The sequence below is a fragment of the Chiloscyllium plagiosum genome, unplaced genomic scaffold, assembly GCF_037043375.1.
Source record: "Chiloscyllium plagiosum isolate Xiang-an unplaced genomic scaffold, Cpla_swu_hap1 HiC_scaffold_3, whole genome shotgun sequence".
Classification (NCBI taxonomy): domain Eukaryota; kingdom Metazoa; phylum Chordata; class Chondrichthyes; order Orectolobiformes; family Hemiscylliidae; genus Chiloscyllium; species Chiloscyllium plagiosum.
The window spans coordinates 1,651,655-1,669,018 of record NW_028270141.1 but is presented as its reverse complement, the minus strand read 5'-3'; the positions used below and the strand labels follow the sequence as shown (position 1 = coordinate 1,669,018).

Below are 17,364 nucleotides of genomic sequence, written 5' to 3'. Positions count from 1 at the left end.
TCCTCTTTGTCTACAGGAGTAGTCCCAGAAGACTGGAGGATAGCAAATGTGGTTCCCTTGTTCAAAAAGGGGAGTAGGGATAGCCCTAGTAACTATAGGCCGGTGAGTCTCACTTCTGTTGTGGGCAAAGTCTTAGAGAGAATTGTAAGGGATAGGATTTATGCACATCTAGATAGGAATAATGTGATCAAGGATAGTCAGCATGGTTTTGTGAAGGGCAAGTCGTGCCTCACAAACCTTATTGAATTCTTTGAAAAGGTGACGAAGGAGGTTGATGAGGGGAAAGCGGTAGATGTGGTATATATGGATTTTAGTAAGGCGTTTGATAAGGTTCCCCATGGTAGGCTACTGCAGAAAATACGGAGATATGGCATTGAGGGTGAGTTAGAGGTTTGGATTAGGAATTGGCTGGATGGAAGAAGACAGAGGGTAGTAGTTGATGGCAAAGTTTCTTCATGGAGTGCCGTCACTAGCGGTGTTCCGCAAGGATCTGTTTTGGGACCATTGCTATTTGTCATTTTTATAAATGACCTGGAAGAGGGGTTAGAAGGTTGGGTGAGCAAGTTTGCGGATGATACGAAAGTCGGAGGAGTTGTTGACAGTGAGGAAGCATGTGGCAGGTTACAGCAGGATATAGAGAAGCTGCAGAGCTGGGCAGAAAGGTGGCAGATGGAATTCAATGTAGCTAAGTGCGAGGTGATTCACTTTGGGAAGAATAACAAAAAGATGGGGTACTGGGCTAATGGTCGGATACTTGGTAGTGTGGATGAGCAGAGGGATCTTGGTGTCCATGTACACAGATCTCTGAAAGTTGCCACCCAGGTAAATAGTGCGGTGAGGAAGGCATATGGCGTACTGGCTTTTATTGGTAGAGGAATTGAGTTCCGGAGTCCTGAGGTCATGATGCAGTTGTATAAGACTCTGGTACGGCCGCATCTGGAATATTGTGTGCAGTTTTGGTCGCCATACTATAGGAAGGATGTGGAGGCATTGGAACGGGTGCAGAGGAGGTTTACCAGGATGTTGCCTGGTATGGAAGGAAAATCGTATGAGGAAAGACTGAGGCACTTGGGTCTGTTTTCACTAGAGAAAAGAAGGTTTAGGGGTGACTTGATTGAGGTGTACAAGATGATTAGGGGGTTAGATAGGGTCGACAGTATGAACCTTTTCCCGCGTATGGAGTCGGGTATTACAAGGGGGCATAGCTTTAAATTAAGGGGGGGTAGATATAGGACTGATGTTAGGGGTAGGTTCTTCACTCAGCGAGTCGTTAGTTCATGGAATGCCCTGCCAGTAACAGTGGTGGACTCTCCCTCTTTATGGGCATTTAAGAGGGCATTGGATAGGTATATGGAGGATAGTGGGTTAGTGTAGTTTAGGTGGGCTTGGATCGGCGCAACATCGAGGGCCCAAGGGCCTGTACTGCGCTGTATTCTTCTATGTTCTATGTTCTATGTTCTATATTCCTATACTGAACAGGTGAAGATGAGATAGAATGATCTGTTAAATATGGAGGCTGGTGGGGTGTAAAGTGGGGATGAGGATAAGTCCTGTCATGGTTCTGGGAGAGAATGTAAGGGCAGGATGATAGCAGGAGTGTGTGAAACAGGTCAGACACAGTTGAGATTTGTCATGCTGACAGGGATTCCTTATTAGAGGACAAACGATGTTAGAAGTGCGAGCTTGCAAGGTGGCATCACCAGAACAAATCCAATGGAAGTAGAGGAATTGGAAGAATGCCGTAGAGTTCTCACAGGAAGGATGATATCAGTAAATGTAGTGAAGGTCGCTGTAAGAGTCAGTGGGTTTGTAATGGATGTTTAACCTATCCCCAGAAATGTAGGCAGGGAAACTGAAGGATAGTCAGGAAGAATCAGGGGTTGAGCAGATGAAGATGAGAGATAACTGGAAATTGGACATCAAGTCAAATTAAGGTTTCAAGCTCATGGTAGAAGCAGGAGACACCATCAATACATCTACTGTGTCAAGATTTCTCAACATCTTATGTTTTAATCAAGTCACTTCTTACTCGCCCACACACCAGCAAAAGCTAGCCAAGCCTACTCCAATATTTCCTCAGAAGACAATTGTCATTCCAGGTATTATGAACTATGTATTGATGGTGTCTCCTGCTTCTACCATGAGCTTGAAACCTTAATTTGACTTGATGTCCAATTTCCAGTTATCTCTCATCTTCATCTGCTCATCCCCTGATTCTTCCTGACTATCCTTCAGTTTCCCTGCCTACATTTCTGGGGATAGGTTAAACATCCATTACAAACCCACTGACTCTTACAGCAACCTTCACTACATTTACTGATATCATCCTTCCTGTGAGAACTCTACGGCATTCTTCCAATTAAGAAATCTCTATGGGACCAAAAGATACAGGAGCAGAATTAGAATTGTCCTGTGTAGTTTACTGCATTTTCACAGGACTAACTTTGTTCACCACTCAGTTGTATTTAGTAAAGATAGCCAGGACTGCATCCCACGGAATTGTGAAATGCAAAGCCAAACTCTATTCATAAATATTGTTTTAGTATTCCCACTCCATGTAGCTTCCTAATGTTCACAACAGCCTCCAAATTCCATATCTTATTTCATTTACTTCTAGCATTTGTGTATAAACACCTTGCTACATACATACCTCCATTCATACAACATTTATGCCCACACAAATAAAGACAATACCTATACAATTAAAAATAGGAACTGGGCAGTGTTGCAGAACAGAGAGACCTAGGCATTTTAAGAAGATGTTTAGCACATTTGCCTTCATTGCTCAGAACTCTGAGTATAAGAGTTGGGACAGTATGTTCAGATTGTACAGGATATTGGTGAGACTCCTTGTGTCCCCAGTTCTGATCTCCCTTATTATAGGAAGGATATTATTAAACTGGAAAGGTTTACCAGGATGTTACTGGGAATGGAGGGTTTCAGCTAAAAGGAAAGGCTGGACAGGCTGGGATTTTTTTTCAATGGAGCATAGGAGGTTGAGGTGACCTTGTAGAGGTTTATAAAATCATGAGGCTTATAGATAAGGTGAATGGCAGGTGTCTTTTCCCTAGGGTAGGGGATTTCAAGACGAGAGGGCATATTTTAAGTTGAGGGGAGAATAATTTTGAAAAGATACGAAGGGCAACTTTTTTTACACAGAAAATGGTTCATATGTGGATTGAACTGCCAGAGGAAGTGATGGATGCAGGTGCAGTTACAAGATTTGAAAGACATTTTGTAAGTATATGAATAGGAAAGGTTTGGAGGGATAGGGGCCAAACTCAGGCAAGTGGGAGGACTTAGGCTTGGGAACATGGTTGGCATGGACTAGTTGGAGCTGAAAATGTGTTGCTGGAAAAGCGCGGCAGGTCATGCAGCATCCAGGGAACAGGAGAATCGACGTTTCGGGCATAAGCCCTTCTTCCTGATTCTCCTGTTCCCTGGATGCTGCCTGACCTGCTGCGCTTTTCCAGCAACACATTTTCAGCTCTGATCTCCAGCATCTGCAGACCTCACTTTCTCCTCATGGACTAGTTGGACCGAAGGGTCTTTTCCTGTGCTGTATAACGCTATAACTCCATTGTCTAAACCTGTCGTAATCATTTACCTCTCTATTAAACTTCTCCTTAACCCCATTGCTCCAAACTGAACAAATCCAATTTCTCTAGCCAGCACGTTGTGGCTAAGTTCCCTCATTCCTGAAACCACACTGTTAACTTTGCCCTTCATCATCTCAAGGATACTCACATCTTCTGGAAGTATGGGTGCAATCGTCTGGTTGTGGCAGAACCAAAGTCTTCAGTATGACTTCCTTGCTTTGGTACTCAATGCTTGTATTAATGAAGCCAAATAACTCATGCGTTTTGCTAATTTCTCTCTCTACATCCCATCACCCTCACAGACTATGCATATGAAGCCAAATGTCTCTCTGACTCCGTGCACTCTATAATTGTCATTACATCTATACTGCACCTCCTTATCTGTGTTAGCAAAATGCATCACCTCACATTTCTCTGTACTAAATTGCATTTGCCACTTACCTGCCCAATCTGGTCACCTATCAATGTTCTGTTAAATCCAATTGCTAGAGGCACACCATTTGCCACACCTCCAAGTCTGGTATAATTAAAATTTCAAAATTTTTCACTTTGTCTTTCAATATCTCAGTCATTTGTAGATCAAAAAAAGCAGCAATTCTAGCACAGAAACTTGGGAAAAACCGCTGTCTGACACGTTTCTGTCTGAAAAGCAATCATTTATCATGACTCGCTGTTTTCTGTGCCGAAGCCAATATTTTATTCAAACCCTCCTATTTCACAAGTCTCGATTTTGCTCACCTGGGCTTTAAGTGGTACTTTGTCAAAGGCTTTCTTCACACATTATCATGTTGCTTATCTGACAAACATTCAAACATAATTAAAATACATGCCCCAGACTCAAAATCTATAAATAAGCTGTGTTCAAAAAGGAGCCGCATGGTCATTTTCAAAACAAACACAAACCATTTTTGTTTGAATGCAATATCCTGGCTATAATTTCATAAAACAATATAAATTTATGTCACTGCAAGAAATTTCCTTAGGATATTTTGCTCCTAATCACATGAAAGGACTTTAAACTAGGTATTTTACACCAAGACTAGTGGAATTGTCAGTACTAAATGCATATTTATAGAAGGTTTTGCTTCTGGGCATTTCTTATAGACACTTAGTACATATCACAAGAATATGTGAACCAATCTTATAAATGCATACACAGAGTCAAACTCACAGCTTCTTTAAAAGGCCTGTAGTGTATTGCGAGATAAAAAACTGAGAGCAACTCCAGCAAAAATCACAAATGGAAAAGTCTTGCTGAGTTAGACTTGCAGTGGCTTGACATCAACATGTAGCCCCTCAGGCTAATCAACTTCACAATGTATAAAAGTCAAAACAGAGCAGCCACAGATTTCAGCATACATCAAAATAATGAAACTAATGACCACGTTCTTCAAAGCCAATAACTCCATGAGTGCTTTCAAGTTCTTTCCCTTTCATTTATATGACTAATGAGGCTCACTAAATGCAGGCTACAATAATGTTTTGCATGAAACTTTTTTTTTACATAGCTAATTTCTTACCTTCTGTAATTTAATATGGATGGGCAAATGGTGCACAGCAATGGAAATAAAAAAGATTAGTTGATTTATATAAAAAGGGTTCAGGATAAGCCTGGAATTACATATACTAATAAAAATAATAATGCACCTTATATCATAATTCATTTCTTTCCTATATGATTTGAACTCATTTATAATTAGCCTCTTTAGACTAAGTACTTAAATCAGCACCATTAAAATGCAAGTAAATATTTCTTGTAAGTAGGTACATCTGTTAATTACATTAAAAGTTATACCACAGTCAAGTTATGCACAGACATTTTAATTCATACACACTAATAAGTATTTACATAATACAAATAAAGAATGAGAAACTAAATCATGAAAAGTAAATTTTACAATCTTTGAACAATAATTGCTATTAATTTAACTGAGAAAAATCAAACAAAGTTATGCTTATGAACTTTATATTGATCCAGAGTTTGTTAAAGCAATATTAGAGATGATCAGCATGTACTGCGATTATGGATTAAGTATGGCAACAACTTGCATTTGCAAGTTGAGAAATCTGGAGGTTTTTCTCAGAGGATGGCACCCTCTCAAACAAGATGAGCTTCAACAGCCCCTGCATTAACATTCTCACAACACAAATTTTAAGGTGATTGGAGGAAGGTTTAGGGGAGATGTCAGAGGTCAGTTCTGTACACAGAGAGTGGTGGGTGTGTGGAATGCACTGCCAACAGTGGGAGTATAGTCAGGTACATTAGGGACATTTAAACAACTCTTGCATAAGCACATAGATGATTGTAAAATGTAGGGTATGTAGATTAACTTGATCTTAGAGTAGGATAAAAGGTGGGCACACAACAGCCAGGGCCAAAGGGCCTGCACTGTGCTGTCCTGTTCGATGTTCTAAATGAAAGGCAATGACATATCCAAGATGAGACATTAACCATTGCCTCAATATTTAATGATGTCATCACTGGGTCCCCCACTGCCAACATCCTGGAGGTTACCATTGACCCTATAAATAAACTAGACTCACAACATAAATAAAGGGGCTATCAGGGCAGGTCAAAGGTTAGGAATACTGCAGCAAGTAACTCACATCCTGACTCCTCAGAGCCTGACCACCATCTACTAGATGTGCTGTCACTAGTGCCTTGTACAGTTGCAGTTAATTCCTTCCCTTCAGTCCCCTTGAAACAAGGGCCAACATTCCGTTGGCCTTCCTGATTACTTGCTGTCCCTGTGTGCTGGCTTTGTGTTTCGTGCACATGTTCCCCAAGTCCCTTTGTGTTCCAATGGTCCCTGTCCCTGGTCAACTTTAAAATCAACAGTCTATCTAACATTTCTGCTCGATAAATGTTTAGCCCTTCTAACCACAGAATTCACTTCTGTCACCATGGCCTGGAAAGTATCCTTCTCTGGTAAAGGCACATCCTGTGAAAGAATTAAAATCAAACAGAGGGAACAGGAAGAATCGCTGTGTTGCCACTGACCACAAAATCCAAACCTTTTTCTCATTTTACTGATTCTACTCCATTACTGGTCGTTGTTGATTAGAAAATGTCTAATGAGCACCAGTGAATTAGCATGATGGCAAGAGAAGATCAGTCAGTGATGGGGAGTGCTGGCTGGAGGGAGATGTGAAGGAGGGAGGCTAACAGTGTTACTATAAACACAGAATAAAACATAGAACATTCCAGCGCAGTGGAGGCCCTTCAGCCCTCGATGTTGCGCTGACCTGTGTAACCAATCTGAAGCCGATTTACCTTACACTATTCCATTCTCATCCATATGTCTATCCAATGTCCATTTAAATGCCCTGGAAGTTGGCCAATCTACTACTGTTACAGGCAGGGCATTCCACATCCCTACTACTCTCTGAGTAAAGAAACTACCTCTGACATCTGTCCTATATTTATCACCCCTCAATTTAAAGTTTTGTCCCCTCATGCTAGCCATCACCATCCGAGGAAAAAGGTTCTCACTGTCCACCCTATCTAACCCTCTGATTATCTTATATGTCTCTATTAAGTCACCTCTCAACCTTCCTCTCTCTAACGAAAACAGATTCAAGTCCCTCAGACTTTCCTCATAAGACCTTCCCTCCATACCAGGCAACATCCTGGTAAATCTCCTCTGAACCCTTTCCAAAGCTTCCACATCCTTCCTATAATGCAGTGACCAGAACTGTATGCAATACTTCAAGTGCGGCTGCACCAGAGTTTTGTACAGCTGCAGTATGATGTCTACTAATGAAAGCTAACACACCGTATGCCTTCTTAACAACCCTATCAACCTGGGTGGCAACTTTCAGGGATCTATGTACAAGGACACCGAGATCTCTCTGCTTATCCACACTACCAAGAATCTTACCATTAGCCCGGTACACTGTATTCCTGTTGCTCCTTCCAAAGTGAATCTCCTCACACTTTGCCACATTAAACTCCATTTGCCACCTCTCAGCCCAGCTCTGCAGCTTATCTATGTCCCTCTGTAACCTACAACATCCTTCATCATTATCCACAACTCCACCAACCTTAGTGTCATCCGCAAATTTATTAACCCATCCTTCTACAGCCTCAAAATGACAAACAGCAGTGGCCTCAAAACAGATCCTTGTGGTAAACCACTAGTAACTGCACTCCAGGATGAACATTTCCCATCACCCACCACCCTCTGTCTTCTTTCAGCTAGCCAATTTCTGACCCAAACCACTAAATCATACTCAATCCCATACCTCTGTATTTTGTGCAATAGCCTACCGTGGGGAACCTTATCAAACACCTTACTGAAATCCATATACACCACATCAACCACTTTACCCTCCACCTGTTTGGTCACCTTCTCAAAGAACTTGACGAACGTAATACTGTTCATTCCATTATCATGTCTTGAACCAAGTAAATAAGAAAACAGAATTGCAGATTGCCCCAGTACATGTGAAATGAGGGAACCCCAAAACCAACTGGAAGGTTCAGTTTTCTCCCTGCTCTGTTGGTTTTGTATTTCCATTCCAGCATAAAATAAACTGGAATATTAATTACTGACAAAGAATCTGCTTCATCCTTAGTTATTTTATTGTACAATGTTGGCAGATTTGACATCAACAGCAATTTGCAATCAACATTTACAAAGTAGCCCACACATCCTGGTGAGTAATGTCTATGAGTCACATTCATTTTTAAACAGTTACTTCTCAAAGTGCTGATTCCTGAGAGACAGCAACAAAACCATGTTGGCAGCAAATACAGCTTACCGAGAGGTTTTAGGGAATATCTCAAAACTATTTCACATAAATGTGCAAACTGAAGCAACAAAACACAATGAATTGTATTAAGGAATTCTTGATCAAATACACATTAGCTGAATTTTGTGAGCTAGGAGATAGGAGCAGGAAAATCGAGGAGCAGTAGCTGCTCCCTCCATATAGAGGCAGGAAGCTGATTGGGATTATTAACTTCCCAATTAGAGATGATTTTGTGACTGTGCCTGACATATGTCATTGGCAGAACAACTCTTGAAACGTTACCACCAGCTCCCTGGCCACCTGCAAGGCCTGGAGTCTGACTGAACCAGTAACTCATTTCTCAATGAGACAGGAAAGGCCGCACATAGGGAAGCTTCCCTTCCACTCCCAGGGCATTAACAGCTTGGCTAATTATTTGGGGCTTTGGAGAGGGTGCAAAGAAGGTTTACCAGGATGCTGCCTGGACTGGAGGGCTTGCCGTATGAAGAAAGGTTGAATAAGCTCAGACTTTTCTCTCTGGAGAGAAGGAGGAAGTGAGGAGACCTGATCGAGGTATACAAGATAATGAGTGGAATAGTTAGAGTCAATAGCCAGAGCCTTTTCCCCAGGGCAGGATTGACTGGTACGAGAAGTCATAGTCTGAAGATATTAGGAGGAAGGTATAAAGGAGACGTTAGAGGTAGGTTCTTTACGCAGAGAGTTGTGAATGCATGGAATGTGTTGCCAGCTGTGGTGGTGGAAGCAGAGTCATTGGGGACATTTAAGTGACTGCTGGACATGCACATGGATAGCAGCGAGGTGAGGGGTGTGCAGGTTAAGTTACTATATTTTACATCAGGATTAAACCTCGGCACAACATCGTGGGCCTAAGGGCCTGTTCTGTGCTGCACTTTTCTATGTTCTATTTTCACTTTGTTGAATTGTTCTTCAGTTTCCAACCTGCCTCAGCATCATCTCCCTCCCCCAGTGGGATTGACTATCAGGTGATCTGACTGGGCTGGCTGCATTGAGAGTTCAGCTACCACCCTGACAGAGGTAGTTCTGAGGAAAGGTCACTGCACGCGAAACATTAACTCTGATTTCTCTCCACAGATGCTGTCAGACCTGCTAAGCTTTTCCAGCAATTTCTGTTTTTGTAGCCAGTTAGGAAGCTGTTTCTGGGAAGGCTGTGATCTAGGGTCTGCTTCCTGCATGTTCAGGCTCTGAGGGATCTTGCCTCACCCTAACACTGAATTCCCAAAGCCCCCTTAGCTGTCGCTACTGTTTCTTGAGGCTTAATGACTTTTAGATTAGATTAGATTAGATTAGATTACATACAGTGTGGAAACAGGCCCTTTGGCCCAACAAGTCCACACCGCCCCGCCGAAGCGCAACCCACCCACACCCCTACATTTACCCCTTACCTAACACTACGGACAATTTAGCATGGCCAATTCACCTAACCTGCACATCTTTGGACTGTGGGAGGAAACCAGAGCACCTGGAGTAAACCCACTTTTATTAGCACTTCACCGCTGCACAATGTTTCCTTTCTTGGTACGTTTATTCTACAACACGCCAGTGGTCTTAATATATACACATTCAATCATGGCATATTCAAAATTGTATAAAACTGATTATTATTTCTTTGTAGACAGAGGAAATTTTGGAATAAAATATTTTTTAACAGTTCTTTTAATTTTGTTTCAGCTATCCAACTCTACATACTTCTAGGGAGCTCACAAATCAATTTCCTGTGATGCTACAGGTAGGCAGTGTCTAACATGTTAATTATATCTCAACTGGATGTCACATATCTATGAGTACTATTTGGGAATTCAACTGTGTTTATTTATACAGAGACACTTAAACACAGTTCTGGTAAAGGTACACAATGAGAAATGTGTACCTCTGTAAATAAAAAGCTGAGAGAATTTTGAAGAAGTTCCAGTGTTCCACTTATCACCATGAGGATGAGATCGGACACTCTCTTCGGATCGAGAAGGCTAAAAGAGGGTGGGATTACTAGAGTAAAGTCAGAAAGGGCACAAAGAAGGAGCAACACAGGATCACAAAAAACTTCAGTACGGAACCTGTTTTCACTTCTTTTCAAATGGGGATAAGGCTCAGATGGGATGGACTGCAATGGGAAATGAAGGTGAACGGTGTTATGGAAGAGTTGTGAGGAAGAGAGGAAATGGAATGAGAGACATGGATTTTGGGTAATCCAAGATGGAGGACTGGAAAAATTGTGGCTGTAAGAAGTGTTCCTTTTTTGAGGTATTTTAGGTGTCCCTCCTGATGCTGCCTGCCTTGCTGTATTCACCCAGCCCCCTGCCTGTCCCCTGATGCTGTCTGCCTTGCTGTGTTCCCCCAGCCTCCTGCCTGTGCCCCGATGCTGCCTGCCTTGCTGTGTTCCCCCAGCCTCCTGCATGTCCCTCCTGATGCTGCCTGCCTTGCTGTGTTCCCCCAGCCTCCTGCCTGTCCCTCCTGATGCTGCCTGCCTTGCTATGTTCTCCCAGCCTCCTGCCTGTCCCTCCTGATGCTGTCTGCCTTGCTGTGTTCCCCCAGCCTCCTGCCTGTCCCCTGATGCTGCCTGCCTTGTTGTGTTCCCCCAGCCTCCTGCCTGTCCCCTGATGCTGCCTGCCTTGCTGTGTTCCCCCAGCCTCCTGCCTGTCCCCCGATGCTGCCTGCCTTGCTGTGTTCCCCCAGCATCCTGCCTGTCCCCCGATGCTGCCTGCCTTGCTGTGTTCCCCCAGCCTCCTGCCTGTCCCCTGATGCTGCCTGCCTTGCTGTGTTCCCCCAGCCTCCTGCCTGTCCCCTGATGCTGCCTGCCTTGCTGTGTTCCCCCAGCCTCCTGCCTGTCCCCTGATGCTGCCTGCCTTGCTGTGTTCCCCCAGCCTCCTGCCTGTCCCCTGATGCTGCCTGCCTTGCTGTGTTCCCCCAGCCTCCTGCCTGTCCCTCCTGATGCTGCCTGCCTTGCTGTGTTCCCCCAGCCTCCTGCCTGTCCCTCCTGATGCTGCCTGCCTTGCTGTGTTCCCCCAGCCTCCTGCCTGTCCCTCCTGATGCTGCCTGCCTTGCTGTGTTCCCCCAGCCTCCTGCCTGTCCCCTGATGCTGCCTGCCTTGCTGTGTTCCCCAGCCTCCTGCCTGTCCCTCCTGGATTCCAGCATCTGCAGGTTTTTTATCTTGTTATTTACTTCAGCTGACAATACTCCTGCATCCTTCCAACTTCTTACTCTGTTACTTCACGTTCCTCTCCTTTTCCCAGTCCCATGATCTCCATGTTTTGACATCTTCCAGCCTGGCCGATTTAAAGGTCAGGTTTTTAGTTGACACCTTTCCACTAAAGGTCTGTTGAATGTTGATGCTAAAACAAGAAGGACATGGCCAGGAACTAGGAGCAAATTACTGCAGATCCTGGAATCTGTACTGAAAGCAACAAATGCTGGAGATCACAGTGGGTCAGGCAGCATCTATAGGAATAGAGTAAGATATTGCTTCGAATTCAGGTGACTCTTTGTTAGAGTAGGAATTATTCAAGTTAATCATTTTAAATGGTGTGTACCTCACGTGGTACAAAAAGCTTTCTAGCCAGTTATTATTCTGCATCACGTACAGGTAATACAATAAAAAGATACATCAGCCTCTGTATTAATAATAACAGATCTTAACAAGACAACCTCTAAACAAAGCACCTTACAAAACATGCAGTTTTAGAATTGATACTGCCAAGAATAGAACCCATCAGAAAACTACATGGCAGAATCAAAAATAAGGATCATACAATAATCTCAGCGTGTTCATAAAATTATATTTCCAATCTCATTCCCCATAAGTAGGTCAGAGAATAAAATCTAAAAACTTGATATCCATTTCAAAGCAGCTTTGGAGTTGATAGCTTGGAGAGAACAGTCACGATCCATAACAGTGAGGTGGTGGGTTCACTTAAGTATATCAGAAGTTATAGAAGTTAAGTCACTTGAAAATCAACTTTTAATATTTGTTATATAAAATGACTGATGTCTAACCTCACATACGCGTAGTGGCTATTTCCAGTACCTTTTGTCTGTCTCTGCACATTCAGACAGGCAGCAGTTGTGCAACTACTAACCACTAATTGTAATAAACCACAGTGAAACAGAACTCCTCAACTTTGAAAATAGTAAGCTTAATCAATGCAAACCGACATCAATAAACTAATGATAAAATCAGTAGGGAATGAATTGAATCAGAAAACATAAGCATGTCAATGAAAAGAGCTGGAATATTGATTTTATCACAATTGCACTTACCATTCACAGACTTCTACTGACACTGGTAATGGCTCAAAAATACCCAGTGGTACCGCATTCAGTGAGATACCCACTTCTCTTCAGATTTAACTGAGACAGGAGCAGTTAATAGGAAAAGTATCACATATATGTGCAAAACATTGGAAGTTACACAGTAGAGATTAAAATAAAAACTTACCTCTCCAGGTCTGAAACATGAGAGATCTTGTTTACCTATCTTTAGAAGCTGGTATTTTACACATTACAAATCTTAATACTTCACACGCAACAAATCCAGACATGATGTTAGCTGGCATTTTTGTTGTTGCAGTTACAATTAAAGAAGGTCAGATGTGTGTCTAGACTTGCTTACAGAACCAGTAAGCACACAGCTGAGCAGTTACTTTGTTGGCAACAAGTACAATGAAACTCTCATTCTTACACGTCCAAACCCAAATAAACATCTCATAAAACTCTTTAATGCAGCCAGAATCTCTTTAAGAGGAATAAAATCTTTGGATTCTTGACACCACATTGACACTGAGCAGCACCGATAATATTTAAATATTGCGTCATTACTCTCTGCCCTGCTTGTACAGATGTCTTTGTCTTGCTTAACTTGAATACTACTTGTGCGTAGGAGTGAAACATGTACAGCCTCCACACCTGTGAGAAGGAAGCTGGTCAAATATAAAGAATTCATGTCCCTGACGGAACTGATTGAGAAATGCAAAGGTTACCATTAAACGAGTTGCAAATTTATTCTACAATTGCCAGAAATACAGATGAGTCGAGTCTATAATTGTGATTACTTTCAAATCCAATTAAGTTCGAGCATTGGATTGGATTTTTGCCAAACGACAACACAGGATCAAAAATACTCGAATTTGTTTCCAAAATAAAGACACTTACAGATGATCTTTTCTACATTTCTATGCTCCTTCTACAGACTGTGAGAGTTAAGAGCTGGAATCTTCATATATCAACAGTGTTACGCTTTATCCGGAGACATTCAAATAGCAAGACAGTCAAGCAGCAATCAAAAAAGTTAAAGTATGGCCAACTCGCCGCACTGTAACCACACCTCTTCTCCCTTCAGATGGTATTACATAAGTGTTACACTCACAGATCACTGCTATATCCCAACTCCCAGAAGAACCAGGAAGAACAACTCAACAGAGACATGGGAAGAAAAACATCGATTGGGCAACACTCGTAAATTCAAGTCAGATCCAAGTCTTAAGTTAGATTAAGGTGATAATTGGAAGTGGGAACTGTGTTGCCAAAACTGTTCAGTTTGTTTGATGGTGAAAATGCAACAGGGAGAGGCAGCTTCACCTACTGTGCTCAAGTGCTCCTCCAAGTGGTCAGAAATGGTAGAGTCATACAGCACGGAAATAGACCTTTCGGTCCAACTCATTCATGCCGACCTGATATCCCAATCTGACAAAGTCCCGTTTGTCAGCTTTTGGCCCATATCCCTCTAAACCCTTCCTATTCAGATACCCATCCAAATGCTTTTTAAATGTTGTACTTGTACCAGTCTCCACCACTTCCTCATAGAATCCCTACAGTGTGGAAACAGGCCCTTCGGCCCAACAAGTCCACACCGACCCTCTGAAGAGTAACCCACACAGATTCATTCCCTACACTATATTTACCCCTGACAAATGCAACTAACCTACATGTCCCTGACCACTACGGGCAATTTAGCATGGCCAATTCACCTGACCTGCATACCTTTGGACTGCAGGAGGAAACCGGAGCACCCGGAGGAAACTCACGCAGACACGGGGAGAACGTGCAAACTCCACACAGACAGACAGTCACCCGAGGCTGGAATCAAACCCGGGTCCCTGGCAGCATTGCTAACTACCGAGCCACCGTGCCACCCTCTGGCAACTCGTTTCAGGCACATACCACCCTCTGTGTAAAAAGATTATCTCTTAGGTCCCTTTCAAATCTTGTCCCTCCCACCCATCTAGTTTTGGACTCCCCCACCCAAGGAAAAATACCTTAGTCTATTTACCCTGTCCATGCCCCTCATGATTTTATAAACCTTGAGAAGGTCACCCCTCAGCCTTCGAAGCTCCAGGGAAAACAGCCCCAGCCTATTCCGCCTCTCCCTATAACACAAATCTTTCAGTCCTGACAACATCCTCATAAATCTTTTCTGAGTCCTTACAAATTTCACAACATCTTTCCTATAGCAGAGAGACCAGATTTGTACACAATGTTCCAAAAGTGTCCTATCTAATGTCCTGTACAGCTGCAACATGACCTCTCAACTCCTGTACTCAATGTACTAACCAATGAATGCAAGAGTGCCAAACACCTTCTTCACCACCCTGTCTACCCTCGACTTTCACCACCCTGTCTACCCTCGACTTTCACCACCCTGTCTACCTGCGACTCTACTCTCACCACCCTGTCTACCTGCGATTCTCACCACCCTGTCTACCTGCGACTCTCACCACCCTGTCTACCTGCGATTCTCACCACCCTGTCTACCTGCGACTCTCACCACCCTGTCTACCTGCGACTCTCACCACCCTGTCTACCTGCAACTCTTATCACCCTGTCTACCTGCGACTCTCATCACCCTGTCTACCTGCGACTCTCATCACCCTGTCTACCTGCAACTCTCACCACCCTGTCTACCTGCGACTCTCATCACCCTGTCTACCTGCGACTCTCACCACCCTGTCTACCTGCGACTCTCACCACCCTGTCTACCTGCAACTCTCATCACCCTGTCTACCTGCGACTCTCACCACCCTGTCTACCTGCGAGTCTACTCTCATCACCCTGTCTACCTGCGATTTTCACCACCCTGTCTACCTGCGAGTCTACTCTCACCACCCTGTCTACCTGCGACTTTCACCACCCTGTCTACCTGCGACTCTCACCACCCTGTCTACCTGCGACTCTCACCACCCTGTCTACCTGCGACTCTCACCACCCTGTCTACCTGCGAGTCTACTCTCACCACCCTGTCTACCTGCGAGTCTACTCTCACCACCCTGTCTACCTGCAACTCTCATCACCCTGTCTACCTGCGACTCTCATCACCCTGTCTACCTGCGAGTCTACTTTCACCACCCTGTCTACCTGCAACTCTCACCACCCTGTCTACCTGGTGTCATGTGACTTCTGACATTGTGCACCCCAGTTCAACACCAGCTCCTCTACATGTTGTCTATCTCTGAGAGAAGACATTTCTTTGCATTTCGTTTTTAAATGAATGTCCCTTATTCTATAAGGTAGATATTGAGAAGATTTTTCCACCTGTGTTCCCTACTTTGAGATATCCCCATAGGTGGAAAAATCTTCTCAATATCTACCTTGTAAGCTGTGAATCTTGTACGTTTTATTAAGATCGGCCCTCATTCTTCTAAACTGTCATGAATAAAGGTCCGATCTGCTTAGTTCTTCTTGATAAGTCAACTGTTTCATTCCAGGAATCAGGAGGAGAAAGTGAGGTCTGCAGATGCTGGGAGTCAGAGTTGAGAGTGTGGTGCTGGAAAAGCACAGCAAGTCAGGCAGCATCCGAGGAGCAGGAAAATTTAAGTCTGAAGCATAAGCCCTTCATCAGGCCCACAAGCCTCATTCCTGATGAAGGGGTTATGCCCGAAACGTCGACTCTCCTGCTCCTCGGATGCTGCCTGACCTGCTGTGCTTTTCCAGCACCACACTTTCAACTCATTCCAGGATTCGGCCAACTGAAACCCTTCTGAACTATCTCCATTGCTAGTAGATATATTTTATTATACGGGTTCTAAAGCTGCACACAGTATTCAGCCTTCACCAACATCCATACAGATGTAACAAGATTTATTTTTATACTCCATTCTCAGAACAAATAAAGGCTAAAATTCTATTTACCTTCTTAATTACTTGCATGCTAACTGTTTGTGATTCAAGCACGAGGACACTCAGATCCCTTTGTGCTGCACTTTTTTGGATTCTCTCTTAATTTAAATAATATTTTGCCTTTTAATTCTTGCTCCAAAGTGCACGCGCTCACACTTTCCTGCATTACACTCCATTTGCCAAGTTTCTACCTATTCACTCTACCCCCTATTCACTCTACCCCCTAATCACTCAAACCCCTAATCACTCAACCCCCTAATCACTCAACCCCCGTAATCACTCAATCCCCTATTCACTCAACCCCCGTAATCACTCAACGCCGTAATCACTCAACCCCCTATTCACTCAAACCCCTAATCACTCAACCCCCGTAATCACTCAACCCTCTATTCACTCTACCCCCTAATCACTCAACGCCGTAATCACTCAACCCTCTAATCACTCAACCCCCTAATCACTCAAACCCCCATTCACTCAACCCCCTAATCACTCAACCCCCTATTCACTCAACCCCATTCACTCAACCCCGAATCACTCAACCCCCTATTCACTCACCCCCCCATTTCACTTAACCCCCTAATCACTCAACCCCTGTAATAACTCAACCCCCATTCACTCAACCCCCTAATCACTCAACCCCTTATTCACTCAACCCCCAATCACTCAACACCGTAATCACTCAACCCCCATTCACTCAACCCCCCAATCACTCAAACCCCCTAATCACTCAACCCCCTAATCACTCAAACCCCCATTCACTCAACCCCCTAATCACTCAAACCCTATTCACTCAACCCCCTAGTCACTCAACCCCCAATTACTCAACCCCCTATTCACTCAACCCCCCAAGTCACTCAACCCCCAATCACTCAACCCCCTATTGACT

At 43.6% G+C, this 17,364-nt stretch overlaps 1 protein-coding gene across 9 annotated transcripts in view; it reads right to left on the bottom strand.

Annotated features, from left to right (window-relative positions):
- asxl2 (ASXL transcriptional regulator 2) overlaps nucleotides 1-17,364 on the bottom strand; it is a 342,366-nt gene that overhangs the window by 135,785 nt on the left and 189,217 nt on the right. Inside the window, exons 1-2 of one of the 9 annotated variants that reach the window (XM_087976945.1) lie at nucleotides 13,518-13,670; nucleotides 12,627-12,716 (exon numbers count right to left, since the gene is read on the bottom strand). The exons of 4 other annotated variants lie outside the window; for them this stretch is intronic. Coding sequence is in view for 1 of the 5 variants with exons in the window: in XM_087976924.1 (XP_087833050.1) it covers nucleotides 13,732-13,790 (59 nt within the window). In the remaining 4 variants the exon portion in view is untranslated. Of the gene's footprint in view, nucleotides 1-12,626; nucleotides 12,717-12,804; nucleotides 13,145-13,517; nucleotides 13,672-13,731; nucleotides 13,888-17,364 lie in introns of those variants that run through there. 4 more of the 9 variants (XM_043675905.2, XM_087976924.1, XM_043675915.2 and 1 more) reach the window with 4 other exon arrangements.